The 19,218-nt window shown below is 49.4% G+C and overlaps 1 protein-coding gene and 1 long non-coding RNA gene across 2 annotated transcripts; one reads left to right on the top strand and one right to left on the bottom strand.

Annotated features, from left to right (window-relative positions):
- The first annotated feature begins 588 nt into the window (after nucleotides 1-588).
- Nucleotides 589-1,498, top strand: LOC135451506 (uncharacterized). Its single transcript, XR_010441348.1, has 2 exons — nucleotides 589-751; nucleotides 834-1,498. It is a non-coding gene; the product is annotated as an uncharacterized LOC135451506 (long non-coding RNA).
- A 2,462-nt stretch (nucleotides 1,499-3,960) lies between these two features.
- TFRC (transferrin receptor) lies at nucleotides 3,961-18,916 on the bottom strand. Its single transcript, XM_064720783.1, has 19 exons — nucleotides 18,783-18,916; nucleotides 15,459-15,529; nucleotides 13,212-13,425; nucleotides 12,402-12,621; nucleotides 12,070-12,213; nucleotides 11,218-11,311; nucleotides 10,720-10,842; nucleotides 9,405-9,500; nucleotides 9,122-9,261; nucleotides 8,591-8,760; nucleotides 8,168-8,287; nucleotides 7,523-7,608; nucleotides 7,347-7,410; nucleotides 6,941-7,008; nucleotides 6,515-6,582; nucleotides 6,070-6,151; nucleotides 5,207-5,431; nucleotides 4,602-4,742; nucleotides 3,961-4,335 (listed from the first exon to the last, which is right to left on the bottom strand). The coding sequence occupies exons 2-19, from the start codon at nucleotides 15,489-15,491 to the stop codon at nucleotides 4,093-4,095; spliced, it is 2,331 nt and encodes a 776-aa protein (XP_064576853.1). The 5' UTR covers nucleotides 15,492-15,529; nucleotides 18,783-18,916; the 3' UTR covers nucleotides 3,961-4,092.
- Nucleotides 18,917-19,218: the final 302 nt, after the last annotated feature.

Raw genomic sequence — 19,218 nt, 5'->3', positions numbered from 1 at the left:
ATCCGCTGCACCGGGGCCGCGGGCTGCCCTGCGCTGCCAAAATCCCTGCTCCCAGGTGAGTTGGAAGGGGCTGCTCCCCGTTCCCTCTGCCCCGGCGGGGCTGGCGCTGCCCGGCCGCCGCAGGGCTCCCGCAGCCCCGGCCCGGCCTCTCCGGACACTTTGCAGAGTTACCGCAGGGAGAGAGCTCTGCCAGGCGCGGGCAGGAGCTGCGGGAAACGACGTCCTTCCAACAAGTAAATCATCCCCGGGGGAAGAGGAGGGACCAGAGCTACGCCGGGACAGCCCATAAAGCGCGAGCTGGGATCCTGGAGAAGCTGCCGCTCACCCAAATAGTGGGACTTCTAGAGATGCGGTGCTTGTAAAGCAGAAGGTGAGACTCGCATGAGGGATGGGGGAAGACAGCAGAGAGAAACTGAACTTATTTAAATGCAGAGCCCCAAACCCATGCAGTCTCACCTGAGCAGGCCTCTGGAGCTGAGGAGGCTGCTCCTGCCCTCCAAGAGCTACCCTGGGCTCTAAGCAGTATCCACACTTGCATATCTGCCTTGGCACACAGGACCTCCAGGAGGATGAGGGGACAGGAACAAGGCAGAAGGAAGTGCTGGCTTTCTGGGACACAGCCACCCACAGGCTCCTCCAGACACCTTCTCAACAGCAAGGCCATGGCCAGGGGAAACCTGACATTTCATCCTCCTCCCATCATTCACAGCACAGGCTTTTCAGAGTCTATGCTGTGATGGAGAGGCAGGAGGTAGGACATAAAAGGAGGGGGAAGGTCTGGGGGTTTGCATACAGTTGTGCTCCTGCACCTCATTGCAGTTGTCTGTGACAAGGCAGGACTCAACTGAGCAGCACTGTGAAGTTCAGATTTGCTACTGCACATCAACCAAGTGATACTGGAGCTGCGGCACAGCAGCCCTGATGGAACAGGACAACAGCCTCCCTGCAGCTGCCCAAGCTCACCCATGGCCACAATGCCACAACAGCATCATGGCTTTGCAAGAAGTCACAAGAGAAGGTGAGTGTTCAAGCTTCAACATCTTTATTAAAGCAGACAGCAGGTAATCCAGAACCCCACAAGAGAAACTGAGTGTTCAAACTTCAAAAACACTTTATTCAAGCAAACAGCAGGTAAATCCAGAAACAGTTTAGCACCCCACAGCAGTCAGATGCCAGCAGTGAGCAAGGCATCCCAACATCCCAGTAGTCACAGCTGTGCTGCCTAGCCAGGAGACAAGCTTTGTCTTTTGTCTCTCTCTGCTGGCTATAAAGCACAAGATTAAGTTTGCAATCAAGATGCATGCAAACACCACAGTGAGGACTCCCAGACAGCAGCTCTTAGATGCCATCCAGAAAAACGTCACTAGAAACTAGAATGTCAGAGAAAACATTAACACAGACACGGCCGTAGGAAGTTAGAGAGTTAAGAGAAGTTAAGGAAGAACAACAAGTTGCACAAGCCTGGGCATCAGGTTTCTAGAGACCGATGAAAATCCAGCCCTCCAAGCTGGTGAGCACTGAGCTCAGTAACTAGGCTGGGGGCCAGTCCCTGCCCTTTCCTTGTAGAGCTCCAGCTGAACATGTTCCTTCCCTCAAGGACTACTGCTGGGCCTCAGGTCACTCACTCAGGTTAGGTTTACATGCCAGATTGAACTGCAGAGTTTAGGTTAAAACTAAGCTGTGGGTTAGATTTAAATGCCAAATCAAACTGCAAAGAACAACCAACAGCCCCTGGGAACAGGCAGTGCAGTTTAGCAGATGTGTTAGCAGGTGTCACACATCAGCAGTGCTCAGCTTCAGGTCACATAGCAGAGTGGCACCATTAGAGAGCTGACACTGATTTTCCTCCCTCCATTCAACACCCAAGGGGGCAAGACTGGAATTTCCAGCCAGAACTGGAGAGTGAGCAGCCCATGCCCACACACCAGCACCCTCCCAGTGCCACAGCAGGCCAGCCTCTCTAAGTGCTACATGTACCCATCCAGAGCAGTGACCAGAGCCCTCCAGACAGCTATGAGCCCCAAGCCCTGCATTCACCTTTAATTCCTCAGGTCTTTGTAACTAATTTGAAGGAAATTTACAACACCACAGAGCACACAGTCTAACTTGACTAGTTTCCACTAAACACTCAAGCACCACTCTTGTGACTGAAGGCAGGAAGCCAATTCAAGACAGCACAGCTATTTGAAACGGTTCAGCCTATGGAGGAGGAAGTGTCTAAGGATGTACATAACAGACTGAAGATTGTATCTGCATCACCACAGGAGAGTGAAAAAATAGGACTGCAGGAAATTAATCCATGTTAGATACTAACCATCAAGCTTCGCAGATGACATTGCGTGATAAGCATAGAACAATTATGGGAAACACTGTCCCCGATAATTAAGTACACCCATAGTGCAACATATGGAGGTCACTGCCTCCGATATAACACTGTGGTAGGCAAAAACTACCTTGTTCTTTACACATTATGGGAGACACTGCCCCCGATAATGTCAGTTAGGTTTCATGATACATAAGGTACTGGAAGTTTGCAGGAAGCTGCCTTTTGAAAATCGTGCCAATGCCTAATCTGACGTACAGGGAGTTTCTGTGTGTTGCCACAGGTGGAACTAGGGCTACACAGCAAGGCCCTCTGCTGGGACTAGGGCTAGGAAGGAAGCTGTGCTCCCTGTGAGAGCACATGGCATCCAGAAAGGGGAGCAGGGAGAAGTCTGAAGCCCACAGAGGGGCACAGACCCTGCAAGGAAGACAAATTTCTGGTATTGGAATTTCGACCCAGATTATCAGCATTTCAAGGATTACTTTGGAGCGCAACCTGGATACTCACTACCAGGTTTGCACCTTCAAGTTTCTTCCAGAGGGGTGTTTTCGCCACAGAAAGCTTAATTGCTAGTTTTCCAAAACTTTTTGAGGGTCTTGTTTTGATTATTTTAAATGCAAAGTTCCAGTATCATGTTTGATTGTAATAGCAGATGCTGCTTTATTCAAAAACGACAGTATAACTGTCATAATTATGGAAGGCACTGCTTCCGATAATTATCTTCTATAAAAAAACCACACCATTTATAGTGAACACTGTCACTGATAAATAAATAAAGAAATAAATATCTCAGTGCCAAACAAGAGCCAGCCTGCAAAATGACATCAGTCAAACAGAGTTTGGCCAGCAAGAGACTCGATTTCACACAAGGCCCCTGAAGCAGCAAGGTCTGAAGTGCCAGTCTAAAGACATTTCTGCTGCAGGACTTGCTGAGGTGCCAGCCAAGGATATCAAGGGGACATTGAAAAATCTTTGGGTCATTTTCCCTGGGTATTGATACCTGCCTTGGCAGAAGCAAGCCTGCAAGATGTCACTGGGACCTTGCTGTTGAGTAAAGGCAGGCAGGCACTTCAGAGCTTGCTGATAATCCAGCACTTGCGGGCAATTACTACTACATTGTTTAATTTTTGAACTGCAGCTCCCTGCTAGAGAAGGGACCCTTGTTAACAAATGTTCAGAGGAATCCATTCCCTGTTTTGTCACTAGGTTTAGGTGGCCAACAATTACAAGCCTGAATAGATGAGGTACCTCCCCACTCAAGGTACCAGTTCAGGAAACACCTGAGTTCTTAGTTTTTAAGTACACTGGAGCAGCTGTACATGACCAGTTTGGACTGAGGTTAGGTGGGAGCCTGGTGAGAGACTTCATGGTAATCTTACTACTGCTTTAAAACTGCCTCCTGTGAATTTGTCAAGGTGAGATTTAAATTTTATGCTCAACTTTGGTCAAAAATGTTTTGCTGCCAGAACATGGCATTACTCCAGGAAAGTAATGCCATGTTAGGGAGTGGGTTTCACTTAGGTTTCAGGGGGTTTGGTTAGGTTTTACGATATATAAGGTACTGGAAATCTGCAAGAAGCTGCCATTTAAAAATCATGCCAATGCCTAATCTGAGGTACAGGGAGTTTGTGTGTGTGTTGCTATAGGTGGAACTAGATCTACACAGCAAGGCCCTCTGCTGGGACAAGGGCCAGGAAGGAAGCTGTGCTCCCTGTGAGAGCACACAGCTCTCCTGTACCTTAGACGGGTAATCCAGGTGTTTGCTGTGTCTAGATTTCGTTGTCTGTATTCCAGATATCACCCACCAAAGCATTGGCAGCCCCTTTAATGGTCCAGGTCGCCAGGGCCATCTGCTCTTTCAGCTCATTCACATCCACGCTGGTCTTGTTGGCTGCCAGCTGCTCCAGGTTCTCCAGCAGACTCTTCAGGGTGTGGCTGCCTCTGCCGAAGAAGATGTGGCGGAAGGGAGCATCTTTTGGCGAGAGGTATGGAGAGAGGAAGTCGTATTCCACCTGAGTAGAGGTGCAAATAGAGGGTTATACTCTCACCTCCCAAGCTTTTCTTTCCTGATCTGCTCATCTCTGATCCCCACTCAGCCCTTTCCCACAGCAGCTCTGCAAGGGCCAGACCCTCTCTCGTGAGCAAGCCATCACGTTGCCACTAAGCAAGTGGAAGAGACACCAGTCTGCACAGTGTCCATGGCCCCTTAGGGAAAGGCCCATCCCAGCCAGCACTCTCTTCCTTTGTAAAGGAAGAAAAAGCACTTGAAGATACCCACCTTCATCATCCTGTCATTCAGGGCTCTGCGGACAATCCTGTTTTCCCTGTCACTGTTTTCGATGTCTCTTCTCAGTGCATCTGCAGCTCGCTGGAAGTCTCCACGAGCAAAATACAGCCAGTTCAAGGTCAGCCCCAGTTCCTGCAAGGGAGGAGCTGTTAGCAAACCTGATTTTCTTCTTTTGCTGCTCTCTTACCAAAAGAAAGTGTTGGGTGTTTTTTTTTTTTTGGCAGTTTAGCCAAGTAGCAGAACAAGTTCCTGGCAGGCTCTTCTGGGTCACTCCCTACCCACAGTTTCTTGTAGATTTTTCAGCAAAGGTGCAAATGAGACTGAAAGCTGCACTATGCTGTGAATGATAACCAGAGTAGAAACTGTTCACATCCATTTCCTCAAGAGCTCAGGACATCGAGATCAGCTAAATCTGTCTGCCACAGCTACTCTGCCTGCACAGCTCTATAAGGAACATCTATTCTGGCCACACTTCACTACCCTTTTATGTCTACAGGGGAAAGGTGTCCATCCTGCTGTATCCACTGGCACAGGGCCTTATTAGCACATGGGCCCCATAATCATCAGGGATTTGGTGAACTCAGAGTCCTTCTCACCTTCACATCGTCTTTGAAGTGCCAAAGCTTCTCCTGGAATGACAGCAATTCGTCACTGTATCTATCCAAGTCCAGGAAGAGCTCATGGTCATGGGTCATCCTGAGAGCTATTTGTCCAGCAACTTCTGCAGCAGTACGCATGAGAGGATACAAGTTGACAGCCTTCCTTTTCAGGTTAGCCAAAGTGTCCTCAGTAGTGCCCAAAAAGGCATACTGGTCACCTTCCTGCAAGAAAGAAGGTATTGAAGTTAGCCAAGAATGCTTTTCCAGTTAGACTTTTTTCATCCCCCACCAAAGGCTGCTTGTTACCTTCCCCCCCATCCCATCTCCCTGTGCTGCTAAGGAGCAAAGGCTCAAGTGGCAAAACTCCAAAGCACTGGGAAGGGCATGGAGTTCTTGTATCTCATCCCTGACAGCTTCCAGTGACCAGCAGGATGTTCTGCTCAGTACTTGCTCAGGGCAATGATGTCACTTCCACAATGCCCTCTGCTTGCTGACCAGCAGGCTGTAGAACAGTTTTTCACTGATGCAGCAACAGATTGACATCTTTCTATTGCTTTAATATTCCGATTCATTGACTTCTGAACCTCCAGAGAAGCAAGTGACCCCTCTCCCCAAAAACCTGCAAGTATTCAGTACTTTGGAACAGAGGCTGTAAGGCCAGCCTTGTCCCAGGAGCAGTCTTGACAGCAAGTACTGCCACAGCCACCAGGTCCAGAGGCTGCACCTGCTCCCTCTGAGAGGCTCTTGCAAGGACATTGAGCATGGACAGCACCTTTTGCCCTGCCACCAACTTTTGCTCTAAGATATCCTTACAGCACTCTGCATGGAATGAGCACACCAGGCAAGCACACATTACTTACATCGTAGAAACCAAAGGAAACCACTGGGATTCCTGAGTAGGCCAGAAAAGGGAACGCTGCATTATCCAGATCAAGGGGAACGCTGCAGAAAATAAGCACTGAGCAGTTACAAACTGGTTTGGGCACCCCAGGAGAAAAGCTACAAGCTCTACAATTGAAGCACTGAGACAACAGAACTCTAGACAAGACTGAAGGAGTCCCAACCAAATCCACGGTCCTACTTGTCCATTCCCTGCCACTGGACTTGGTACAAGGCTGTTCCTGTCCTGCAGGAAGGTGGCTGGGCTGCCTCAGTTAGTGCTGTACTGTTAACACTTGCCTAACCCCATGTCAGAAGGTAGAGCCCGCCCAGACAACAGTATGGCACTCCAGCAGAATCCATACTGTTTGCTCCTTTATGGAGATCTGCTTTCTCCAGATGAAAGAGAAGAATGATAGTACTTACACTTTCTTTATCCAGTCACTGTCAAATCTGCTATCGAGGAAACGTGCCTCGTTTGCAGGGTCCTTTACCTGCACAGAGATGAGAATCACTGCACTTGTTCTGACATCTGCTTGGACTTCTAGCTCCATCCTGGAGCTTACATTGATGTGTAGATGCCAGAGTAAGGTGTGCTCCCCTGACCTTTCTCCACACTGGCACATCTGCCACTGAACTGTGGCATTTGCTGATTTTAGATTCTGCATGTGTCAACTGCAATTCCCAGAGCCCAGTTGATTTCAGACAGGGCCCCTTCAGAATCACAGGTTTTTCTCCCAAATGGGTCTTTCTCCTGTCAGATGGGCAAAGTGACCCAGCATAGCTCTGTCTGCTTTCAGTTGCCCCTTAAAACCACAGTCACCTTGATCAGATCAATGCCCTTTAACTCACCCTCTTCATAGTTGTCTCCAGCAAAGAGTACAGCAATGGGCTAGCAGAAATCTTGATGTCTGAGGAGCCTGCAAAAAATGAAAGGGTATTTGACATACTGCCACAATCAACCACTACTGCTAGAGCTGCCCACCTCTGATCTGCAGCTACAGTTGCCAAAGGACCTTCAACAGACACAGGACAGTCTACTGGGATTTAGCAGAGTTGACTCCTCATGGCTTAGGCTGTACCAGCCTCCCAGCTTCAAATGACAGCAGGAGAATAAATGGAGTCATGCCAGTCTTCAGCCAAACACCCACCAGCCACCTCCTGGCACAGCCCCCATTCCTAGAGGTTAAGGGATGTCTGTTCAAGCTATTCTAGTCTCACCCAATTTTAAGAAGTACTTGAAATAGTAGCAGGTTACCCAGGACTGCAGTATCCAAGTTGATATAAGTGAAGGCTTTAGCATGCAGCGTGGTAGAGTACCCCTAGAACAAAACAAGTATTTTAATAATGAGAAGTAGCAGTCCAACACCAGAATGTTTAATCCACAGAACAACTGCACAGCCATCCTGCAGAACTCTATTAAACAACCAGTACCTCCAGCCACTCGGTAGCACCCACGGCTCCGTACTCTCCCGCACTCCAGCTAGCAAAGATAATGCTGCGCCGTGGCTTGTAGTCCTCTGTAAAGAGAGAGAGACTCAGAGGTCTGCCCTTTCCCCATGGAGATGCAGATTAGCACTGCAGGCCTGGGATGATGAATTGCCTGCTCCTCAGACAGCGCTGCTGCAGAGAAATGTGCCCGTCGCACGGACACTGCACCCTGCCCCCACATGCTGCAGGACTGCGCAGGAGAACAATGCTGTCTGCATTTCCACTCTGTTTTGTTTAGCTGCCTGAGCCCAAAATTAACCCTGGAGACAAGTGTGCTCACACTAACTGCCACCATGCAGTCCCCACTGTTACCAGCTGGTTAGACACTTCAGAGTTTTCCCACTTTGGGCCTGGCTGTCCAAGAGACAGCTCAAGTTTAAGGCTTGCATCCTGTGTTATCCAAAGACACACTGGTAATTGAGATATGCCAGATACAGGCAGGCAGTCCCTTGGAAGTGAATGCTCATTGCAGACAAGTTGTATTGGACAAGAAACAGCTCATCAGGAAGCTTTGTCAGATTCCCTACACCTTCTAAAGGACTGCCTGCATCACCACCCACCCTCGTGCTTTTGTTCACAAATATTTACCAATTTTCACCATGTCTGAGATCACACGGGCAAGTTCCAACAAGATGGCAGTGCCAACTCCAGCCTTGGCTGCTCCTGGCCCCCAGGAGTCTCTCTGCGCTCCGAGCACAACGTACCGGTCTGTAAAGGAGACAAGATCAAGACCTGAGCTGCAAGCTTCAGACTGCAAGTACCATTTATGAGAAGAGCAGCTTTCAGCTTCTGTATTAGGAAAAGAGTCTGCAGTCTGATCCCTGAATCTGGCACACAGAGTGCTCTCATTAGCCTTTCCCCGGCAGCATGGTTCAGATTTTTCCCTGATGCTCAGGGGAAGGCCTTGGTTCTGCTGACAAAGAACTGTCATCTGTCTGGGAGCAGCTGTCCCATTCCAATGGCCACACAAGGGTTCCTCTCAAGACTGAGCCACAATGCAGCTGCTGTTACCTGGTTCTTCAAATCCCTTGATAACACCAAAGATGTTCAGAATCTTCCTATCCACCATGACGTTGTTCACAGTCAGTTTCACTGTCATCTTGCTGCTGCTGCTCACTGTCACCTTACATCCCATGATGTCAACTCTCCACTCCTCAAGGCATTTCTCTCCATCCATTTTTCTGAGAGAAAAAGAAGATCCTTTGAACTCCTTATCCAGCTCTAACCTTGTTTAGCTCTTGTGTGAAAAATGCACACCTGCAACTGCAGGTTTAACCTTGTTCAGGGCCTGCCTCAGAGAGAATTTGCAGTTCTGTGCCACGAATTATGCAGGGAGAGGTAGAATGCAGAGACCAAGAGGAATCCAACACTAGATTAAGTTCAACCTTTAAGGCATGAGACTCTTCTCCAGCCAGTTCCAGAACATGCTCCCTGCCACACACAGCAGAGAGCAGCAGAGAGCTCTGTCTCTCAGCACCTCACACCACCCTCAGTCCTGGCAAGAGGCAGCACCTCAGCCAGCATGACAGCAGAAACACTTACCCAAACAGTCTGGCTGCTGCTCCTCTAGAGATAGTTTGGACAGGAATTTGAGGTAGTCCAGAAGATTCCACTGGTGGGAACTGGGTGTGGTTGAAAGAAGGGAAGCCTGGGGTGAAAGGGTCTCCAGTTCCAAGGTGGGCCTGTGAAAAGCAAGAGGAGTCCTCAAGTCTCACCAGAGTCCAACAGTTTTCCTCTACACAAGGGCACTGCTGGACTGCTCAGGCTGCAGCCTCCAGCCAGAGAGGTTATCAAGAACAACCAGGGGAACCAGTTACATACTCACATGTGCAAAGGGGACATAGGAATCTGCCTTCTTGTCATTTGTGGGGCCCGGGTACATCAGGACACCAACTGCTCCTTCCTTTCTGGCATTTGCAACCTGCAGCAAAGAGAAACATTGAGTGTACATCTGCACTGCAAGCCAGGGGAGTGCAGGCAAGAACAGAGTAAGGGTGTGAAGGTTGTGCTTCTCAGTGCCCAACTCCATAGCAGATTTCAACAGCTACCTGACAGATACACAAGGCAGCTGAATCCTAGCAGCTCAGCCCTACTCCAGGTAAGCTGTGTCTAACATCCTTTTGAACTGTCAGGACACATCACAGTGTCTCAGTCTATGATTCTTTCAGCTCATACTTGCTCCTTGGAGCAGCTTAAAATGTAATGTTATTTAATTTTGATTATGCTCCATCCATTTTCCCAAGATGAGATTAGTCTCAAGACAAGCAGCCACCAGAGGCTCATCTTCACACAGAAAATGGTGGCAGAGTGTATTAGCCACGTCCCTGTTTAACACACCTACAACCCAGCTCTGGTATGCTACTGGTACAAACACTCTCGTACAGCTAGACACCAGTTTGGAAAGTGGGAATGGGATTGGAGAATCAGCGACCACATTTTTTAGAAGCACTTTCTGGCTCTGTCTGTCTCAGATACCTGCAGACAAGGTTGAGTCCAACTGCAAAGGGTTCTGTGCCCCAGTCCCCCCAGGAGCACCCACCTGAGGGGCAGCAGGCACCTCTGGGTGAGATATGGAACAGGCTTGCATATTGAAACACCTGGATCCTTTAGCCTGCCTGGCTATTTGGTTCTGTTCTCTACAGAGGGAACACTACAGCAGCATGCATGGCCACCAGCTGGACACAGTACCAGCACTGCCACGTGGTCCAAGGAACAGTCAGCAAGGGCCCAAGTGACACACTGCAGCCAAACTCTGAAAGTGTCTGGCTACAGAAGCAAGAGGTGTCCTGGAGGCAAGGCTGTCCTGCTTCTGGCAGCCTTATGGCTGTATCTAGAGTGATATTAGCCAGCTCTGCTCCCAGGCTGGCTCCCAGCCCCACTGCTCCAGAGGTCTGGTTGCTCCAGCAAACTGCCTGAGGCCAAGAAGAATTGCACCATGAACAGTAACAAACTCTGCTCAGCCTCAGTGTCCAGACCTGCACGTGGACTTTAGTGCAAACAAGCAAGACCAGGCCTGCAGAACAATCCTACATAGAGGAGTTCTACAGACCTAAACCAGACATACCTCTGCACCTCAAAGAGTAGGAAGCATAGCTTCCTGCTGCCAAGTCTAGCCAGGCTTTGAGGCAGACACTGCTTACCTTCTCAGCAAGGGTTATTTCTCCAGCTCTGAAGATGATTATAGCTCCATTCATTGAAACACCCAAATTTCGTATCTTCTGAAAATCTTCTTTCCGTCCATAGTTCGCATAGACGGGTTTGCCCTGCAACAGGAACACCGGTTATGAATGCAGCAGTCCTAAGTCAGTAAGATACCTGAAACAGCCTACAGAGTCACTGTAACAGTGACTCCTGTTAAAGCAGGGAGCTGAAGCTCAGCAATGTAAACTGATCCAGTGCAAGATGCCTGTTGGAGCAGCACTTCTGCCAAGGTTCCTGTCTGGATTCCAGCAGAGAAGTTTAAAGTCACTCCTGCATCTTGCTACAGTAAGAATACCATGTGGGCCCATTCCTCTCTCCTCACTCTGACCACCCCACCCAGCTCTCTTAACTGGGGAGGGCTTTATACACTCCCTGTCTTAAAGGGATTTATTTTTTAAGTGTACAGACATTTTCAGGATTCTTCTGGAGTCACTTACAGTAACTGTACCACTCTTGCTGTAAGCCACATATGCATCAGGACTCTCCAACTGTTCTTGACCATCTTCTACAATGAACACTTGGTTCCTGCTGCTGTTAAAGGTAGAGACAGTGTTAAACTTTTTCACACGAGAATTTAATTAGCTCAGTAGTCTGAGTTAGTATTCTGACTGTATTCAGTCTGTGCTCTAACAATTCTGATCAAGTCAATGGAGCCTAAAACAGGCAGACTCATCCCACCAAATATCTTCCATGCAAAAATCTCTGGAGCTGGTCAGAGACATTAATGAAGGCTGATTTCTAAGATTAGTACCAGAAAGAATATCTGCTTCCAAGTCTCTCAGTCACCTCCTAAGAGAAGCTGAGCAAACTAATTTCCCCTGATAAAAAGGGGAAGTAAGACACAAGGGTGTGAGCTGTCAGACAATACAATGCCTCTTGACACCCTCCTGGGGACAGGAGGAGCCACTGCCAGGTGTGCAGCCCTGTCTGGGTGACAAGACAGAGTCACCTATGCCAGCAGTTTTAGACACAGGGAATCTGCCTTTCAGCTGAGTTTTCACTCAAGTTTGTTTTCTGTCCACTTCCTAAGCATACTTGGAGGAAGCAGCTCCCCCAGGAAACATCCAGAGTGCTGCTTCCAGACCCTTTGGATTTAGAAAGCCTGAGAAGAGGCAGGAGCAGTTATTGCTTTGCTAGATTGAGGTTAACTTTGCAGAGTGGTAACTGGCTCACAATTTTCACATCATTTTAAGCAGAAATCACACGTTTGCTCAAGACTACAGGTATCCATGTACATGTATCCATCCAGGTGCTAAATGGACAAGATGTGTACCTCTTCTTTAACATACCTGCCTCTATCCTGCAGCCTAACGTAGTGCTCATCGTTCCACACGTCATCCATGCGGAAGCTGGTGAACTGGTCGTGAATGTGGCTGGCAGTGCTCTCATCTTCAGTTTTGCCAGCTTCAAAAGAATTCTTACCTTCTCTTTGCCTGTAGGTAACAGATATACATATAGCTTAGGCTACAGCACCAGGCTGCACTGCAGCCTGCAAAGCCATTTAAGCCTGAGTTTAAAACACGCCACCTTACGTAAGGCCCTTGTTCTCCAAATGAGCTCAAGTTCTGCTCACAGGCTGTGCCTCTCTCAAAGCTCTAGGTAAACCTTCTGGAACCCTTACCTCAGGTTGGCCTCAAGACGTGTAATTGACAGTTTAGATGACAACATGTTTCTTAATGCAGGCCAGTATAAGATACGTGGTCCAGGAACTACTTCTTCCTCCATTCCATCATCTGAGAAGTAAGATGCAGTAGGAGTCATCTCACAGTTGCCACTTCCATCCAGACACCTGTTAACCCTCTGCATGCGTCCACGATAACTCAGGTAGCCGATGAGAAACCCTGTGGAAAGAACAGGAATTTCTTTGTGCTGCAGAAAGATGACTGAACCTCACCACACAGCTTCAGAGTTGAGATACATCTGTGCTCTCAACATTTTTGATGAGCTGGTTTACCCAAGGACAGACAAATATGCAGCCTGACATTTTGTCTGAGCTGGCATGTTTAAAGGGGCACTGTAAATCTGATCTTGCACTTGGCAGAGTCCCTCCAGCACCACTTGGAAAGGAAAATATTCTCGTTCGGCCAATGGCATTGTTAAAACCTTAAGAGACAAGTACCAAAGGCTTTACTCATCTGTTAACTTATATCTCTACAGAAGTGTTAGGAGTTAATGGAGGATAAACCAAAACTTTGACATGGATCAGTCTTCCCTTCAGCTAAGTCACAGCTTTCCACAATCAAACTGCACAATTCTTTCTGCCAGTGACGTACCATAAATCTGATCTAGACATAGTTAGTGACAAGAGGCTGTGGCCTGGATCCCAGTTGTTGAATTATCTCCAAAAACAATACAGATTGGAATTTAATAACCTCAGATTACATTCAATACTGGAGTCCACTTCATGCAGTTGCCTCCCACCATTCCTTACCAATCAAAAGGAGCAGGGCAGCTGCCATGATTATGAAGCAGAGGTTCTTGCCATTCCTCCGTGGAGGAGGCATGCTGGCATGCAGGTGCTCTGGTCTCCCAATTTCCCCTCCTTCCTCCTCATCAGCAGCCAGGTTCATCTCCACATGGCTGTTGTCTCCGTCCGTTTGCCGGGCAATGCTGAAGCGTGTGTACGACGTTGGCTCGCCACTGAACTGTGAGGAAAGGCAGTCAGGAGATGGAAGAGTTGGCCACACCTGCTACAGTTCTGGCAGTCAGCTGCACCTGTGCTCCACCCCAAACACTGCTGGTCCATCTGCAGCTGCTCCAGTGCAGCGAGCATTTGGGCTGTCAGCAAGTCAAGACAGATGCTTTAAACACAGATAAGACTCAAAGACACTCAGGGTCTCCAGAGTCTATTTAGATGCCATTTACCCTGCACAAGTTTGGAGCCACACTGATCAATCTAGCCTGGAGTCTTACAGATATGAAGCAGCCAATGGCATCAGCATTTCCCACGTGACTCCATGGCTGAGGCTGATTCAAGCAGAAACTCCTGGTTTTAATCAGCAGAGCACAGATCAGTCTTGACTGTGTACAATATACACTTTGATGAACACAGAGGAAACAGAAAGCAACTGTTCACGGGCCTTTGAGCCACATCCACTTTGATGTAAATACTCTCATCCAGCACCTGGATAATTTCGTATTAAACTGCCCTATGGCTACCCTTAAATTACACTATTACACATATGCTAGTATTACAAAGCAGCTAGGCTGAAGAGAGATGACCCCTGGGCATTATGCTAGCTAACATGAAAGCTGAGCCTACACCTCTTGCACCCACCAACAATTGGCACTGTTTGACAGGTTTTTACCAGTGCCCAAGCAGCCAGCTTTTAGGCTGGAGCCCACTTTTCTAAACAGGTGCAAGGCACAGCCCAGCCTCCCACAGAACAGCAGCCCATGCACAAGGCAGCTGCTCAGATTAACTCAATTCCAGGCATAGCCAGGCACTGCCAGAACCACTCCTCTTCCATTAGAGATGCTGAAATTGCCTGCAGCCATGGTTCTGCTGGGGAGTAGAGTGAGACTGGCAAAAAGGAATAGCTCTGGGAGCAGCATTCTCCTTTGTACTGGAGAACACCTGGTAACAAGCATCCAAGCCCTGTTACAACCTCAGCAGCTCATCCACAGTTCTCAGCTCCCTCTCAAACTGCATGTCAGAGCTGGAAGTGAAGACACCAGATTTCTGCTTGCTTGGGCAAAAGAAACCAGTGTCATTTCAGATCTGCAGTTCCACTCTGACCCACACTAACCACAATGAAGTGGCTGCCTGCTCATATTTTGGAAAAGGCAACACTGCAATCTGTCCTAACACTCTCCCTGCTCAGCTGCTCCACAGCTTGGCTTCCCCCACACCTGAGGCATGTCCTCACACAGAGGACATGCCCCAACCCTACATATCCTCCATTCTTGTTCAGAGACCAAACCACCACACTCTCAGTTCTAGCCTTGGGTCATTTCACAATCCAAGCTCTCTAGGACCAGCAGGCTTGGCTGAACAAGTTCCTGCATATTTGTTTCAAGCACAGGTTGCTTTCAAAAGCTGGACTTGTGGTTGAATTCCCACCCCCAAGTAACAATAGAACACATGTTGATTGTCCCAGTAGGCATTTGAACGGCTTCCTCAGCAGCACTTCCTTCTGCAACGTTATTCAAGGCCCTCCCCCCCTTTGTTAGCCTTCAGAGACCCAAAACACGATAGCAGCTAACGATAAACCCACCAGCATGAACTGCTTGAGCCACTTCCTTATCACGGCCAGCTACTTGCAGCGACATTTGGCTCACCACCCATACATCAGCTCCTAATGCTGCTTTGGATTTATCATATTCTCCAATACTGATAAGTAGTGATATTTTTTAAAATAAATATAGCTCCCTACTTATCAAATATCTTTCATACAGTTCCATCAACACTGCCACCTGTTGCACAGTTTAGCTGACTCAATTATACTCAATTCTGCAATATACTCATGTATATTCAAATAGACAATGAACTACATGGAAAAATATAAAAATAATAATATACATATTATTATCATTACATATGATATGTATATACATATTATTATCATTACATATGATATGTATATACATATAATCTCATACACAGATGTTGTTGAACCTGTCTTCTGCAGTATCATCAGCCCACCAAGAGACACAGCATTGGGGTACCATGTCTTACCAAGTTAGAGATTGCTGCTCTGGCATGATCCATTGCCTTCTGGACAAATGCAAACCAGCTTCACCAAAGCCCTAGAAGTTCAGAATACAACATGGTTAGGCTGCTCCCTTGCCACTACATTACACACCTGAGATCAGTTACTGCCACTAGTGCACTGCTTGCCCATGGATTTTCTGTGCATACTTCCACCCAAGTCACTACATTAGTGAACCTGCATGAACCTTGAATGCAACCTAGAAGTTCCCATGGCAATGATCAGCTCCAATCAACTCTTTCTGTTGAACTTTGGGCATACTGACAGGCATACAAACAAGGAATAGTCTCCAATGGCTAAGTTCAGCCAAGGGTCTTATTAATGGTGGGGACACCTCCATTTAGGGAGTGCTGGCAAGAGGCATTTACTCAACTGCCACCACGGACCACAGATATCTAGATATCCTGGGCTCTGTCTCAATGACAGGAAGAGTCCAGCTGGAAAAGAGAAGTCACATAAGGCAAAGCAGCCCAAACTCCAACCCCGACAAAACACTTCTAATACAAACATTCCTCCTAGACAGCTATGTTCTCTACAACATTATGAAGGCAATTTCTGTCTTGAAAAATCTCTGAAAATCAGTAAACGCATATATCCAAAATAATTTCAACAACTTTTAAAATTCTAAGTTCTCTGCAAACAGCAAACATATCTGAAAGGTAAACTGAGACTGATTTACTTCTCCATTTCTTCCTGAAGAAGGTTTGCAATTTAGGGAGTGACCAGACAAGTGCTGAGGTTGGGAGCAAGCAACCTGAGTATGCCCTCAAGCGCCGCTGCTAATAGGTGCTCTGGTCCTCAGGTGCACGTGGATTAGCTCCACACCTGGGAGCTCTGCAAGGTTTTATTTGGAGATCAAAGGTTAACAGTGGCCATTGCTTATTTCACCTCTTATTTAGGGCAAGAACACGTGGAGGTGAAACCCCGACATATTAGAGAAGCGTTCCCCATGCGACAGCCTGAGGCCGCAGGCTCCTATCAAGGCACAAGTGGACTGAGCATGTGGAGGGTCTGCTAAAAGGAAACCCGGGAAGAAGCAGGGAAGCACAAAGGGCCTGCGGGCATCGCACCTGGCAGGGATGCTGGTCGGGTGAGCGATGCCTCCCCGAGCCCCTCCAGCCAGGCCCCGATCTCTCAGAAATACGGCAACGAGAAGAACAAGAGCGAAAAGCGAGCACGTTTGAGCAGCCACGCCGCGGGGCTGGGCGGCTCCGGTGTGGCCAGCAGGGCCCAGCTGCGGGCTGCCCGATAAGCGGCGGGGCGATAGGCGGGCGGCCGCGGGCACGTCTGCCCCGTGCCCGCCGAGCGGGCTCGTCAAGGTCGCGGGCTCTGCCGCATGCGGCGCGGCCGCCGGCGCCAACAGGGCCCCTGCTCCGCCGCCGCGGCTCCCGCGCCGCCTCCCTTCCTCCCTTTCTCCCTCTGTCCACCCGTCCGTCCCCGCCTCCAGCCCCGCTCCCTGGCCTTCCACTCCCGCCGCGCCGCGCCTCCGCGCCCGCTCACCCGCAGCAGCTCCAGCGCCGCGCCGGGCTCCTCTGCGGCGCCCGTAGTGCAGTTAACGCGGGCCGGGATTGGCCCAGGACTCGGAACGCCCCTACCGGGCAGGGCAGGCTCCGCCTCCCCCCGGCTCTCAGCACGTTCCCTCATGCCGCTGCTGCGGGGCCGCGTCCCGCCGCCCCACAGCCCACCCAAGGGTCGGGCTGCTGTGTGCCCCCCCGGCCTTGCTGCGCACAGGGAACGTAAGGAAGCACAGAACCATAGAGCCGAGCTGCAAGGCCATCTAGTCCAACCATGAAACCAGCATCACCCCTGTAACCACTAAACCGTGTGACCCGGCACCTTTTAAGCACTCCAGGGGTCATGATTCTATGGCCTCTCTAGAAACCTATTCCAGTGCCTGAAACGGTGAAAAATAAATTTCTAATACCTAATCTGAATCTCCCATCTCACCTAAAGGCCATTTCCTCTAATCCTCTCACTGCAGCCATAGTAGAAGAGACTTGTCCCCTCCTCACTACGACCTACTTCCCTTGTAAAGAATGAAGCTGCTTGCTTTATAAATTGCCTTTAGGTGTCCTTGGTACGGTGGAGGAGTCACTTACCAAGGGGTATGTGTTTCACTGGCTGCACACCAAGTCCCAGCTTCCCCCACAGGAAGGGCTGGAAGTGGGGCAGGGAGATGAGGTTAATAACTCTTTGTGGGAAGGCATGCAGTAGAAGGAGGGAGTGGGTCACAGATTTAGCATTCACATCCTCTGAGCATTTTGAGGAATGAGGGCAGGAGAAATATTTTCCTCCCTGAGTGGTGCAAACAATACACAGGACTTGCTTTGGCTTGGGAGGCTCTCAGCACCCTCAGGTCCCAGCAAGTCTCACATGCTCAGGGCTGCCTTTTTAGATCAGATGGGCAGGGACAACCGAGGTGCCTTTCCTTTGTGCTGGGCTGCACAGATTGCTATTTTATTTGTACAATGGGAAGCATGGCAGGTATTATGACTTCCAGCTCCTAAACACAAGAAGCATGGACAGCCTGCATCAAGACACAGGCTGTGGCCCAGCGTGAGAGAAGGTCACTGCTTCCAGCCTCAGTCCTTCAGCTCAGGGCATCCCTCAAAAGCATGTCACAGTTACAGAACACTTCAAGGTTCCTGTGTGTGCATGTTCTGCAGTGCTGTGCTCATTTGCCCCTTGCTCATTAGAAAAATAAATCAGTAGGCCTGGATTATTGCCTCAAATCCTCTCCCAAGAAAGGACGGGAGCTGAAAGTTTGTAGTTTGGCAGAACACATGATTTGCAAAGAGGATTACGCTTGGTGAAAAGCAATACATTCCTGCACTGATAAAAGGGGGATTAACTAGACCTGAAATTCGGCACGGAGGACTGGAGACGAGTCTGTAAAGAGCCTCTCAGGCAAAATGTGCCGGCGGACCTGCCAGTTCTGTTTACCAGAGGTCTGAGCCGGGCTCCAGTGCCCAGGCTCTCTCTGTTCCAGATTCATCCCTCACCAGCTGTGATGATGCCAGTCATGGGAGGGAGAACCACTGTCACTCAGCATGTGACTGACACGTGGGATGTGGTGCTGGCTGGTGCCTTGGTGGAAGCCAGAGGCTTAAGAGAGTTCAGAAAGAGTTCAGCTCAGTCCTGCAGGCTGGATGCTCCGCTCATTTCTCACCACACCAGCCTGGATGCAGCTGCTGCTCAGGAAAGCGTAACCCGGGGAGAGCAGCCGCAGCCCTGCCCTGGTTTTTATGTTCCTCCTGGGCTCCCCCCACCAAGCCCTCGGCTTCCTTTACCTGTGCACAGCGTGCCAGGCGCAGGGCAGCGATTCCACGCCGAGCTCCCGCCACAGGAGGGACACCTGCAGGGCGCTCAGGGCCCGGCCGCTCCCCGCAGCAAGGTCGCAGGGCACAAGGAAGGCGGCAAAGGGATTTATTCCGCCCCGCGGCCCCGGCTCGCCGCGCCTCCCTTCCGGCACGGCAGGGGAGGTGCCAGCCCGGCCCGCCCTGCACACACTCGCTGCAGGTGTTTTCCGTTCCCCGTCGCAGCGTGCGTGTGCTCGGCAGTCAGTTCCGCATTTCTGCACGTGCAGGAAAAAGAGAAGAAAACTGACATTCTAGAAACTCAGGCATTTTTGCACCTCAGCTGGTTTTGGTGGTAAAATACCTTAAAATGAGGGTTCTTCAAAAGCAGTGTTGTGTACCCCTGAGCAGTGGAGCGCCCTTCACCTTG

The sequence above is a fragment of the Zonotrichia leucophrys genome, chromosome 9 (assembly GCF_028769735.1).
Source record: "Zonotrichia leucophrys gambelii isolate GWCS_2022_RI chromosome 9, RI_Zleu_2.0, whole genome shotgun sequence".
NCBI classification, from domain to species: domain Eukaryota; kingdom Metazoa; phylum Chordata; class Aves; order Passeriformes; family Passerellidae; genus Zonotrichia; species Zonotrichia leucophrys.
This window is presented reverse-complemented; position numbering and strand designations above follow the sequence as displayed.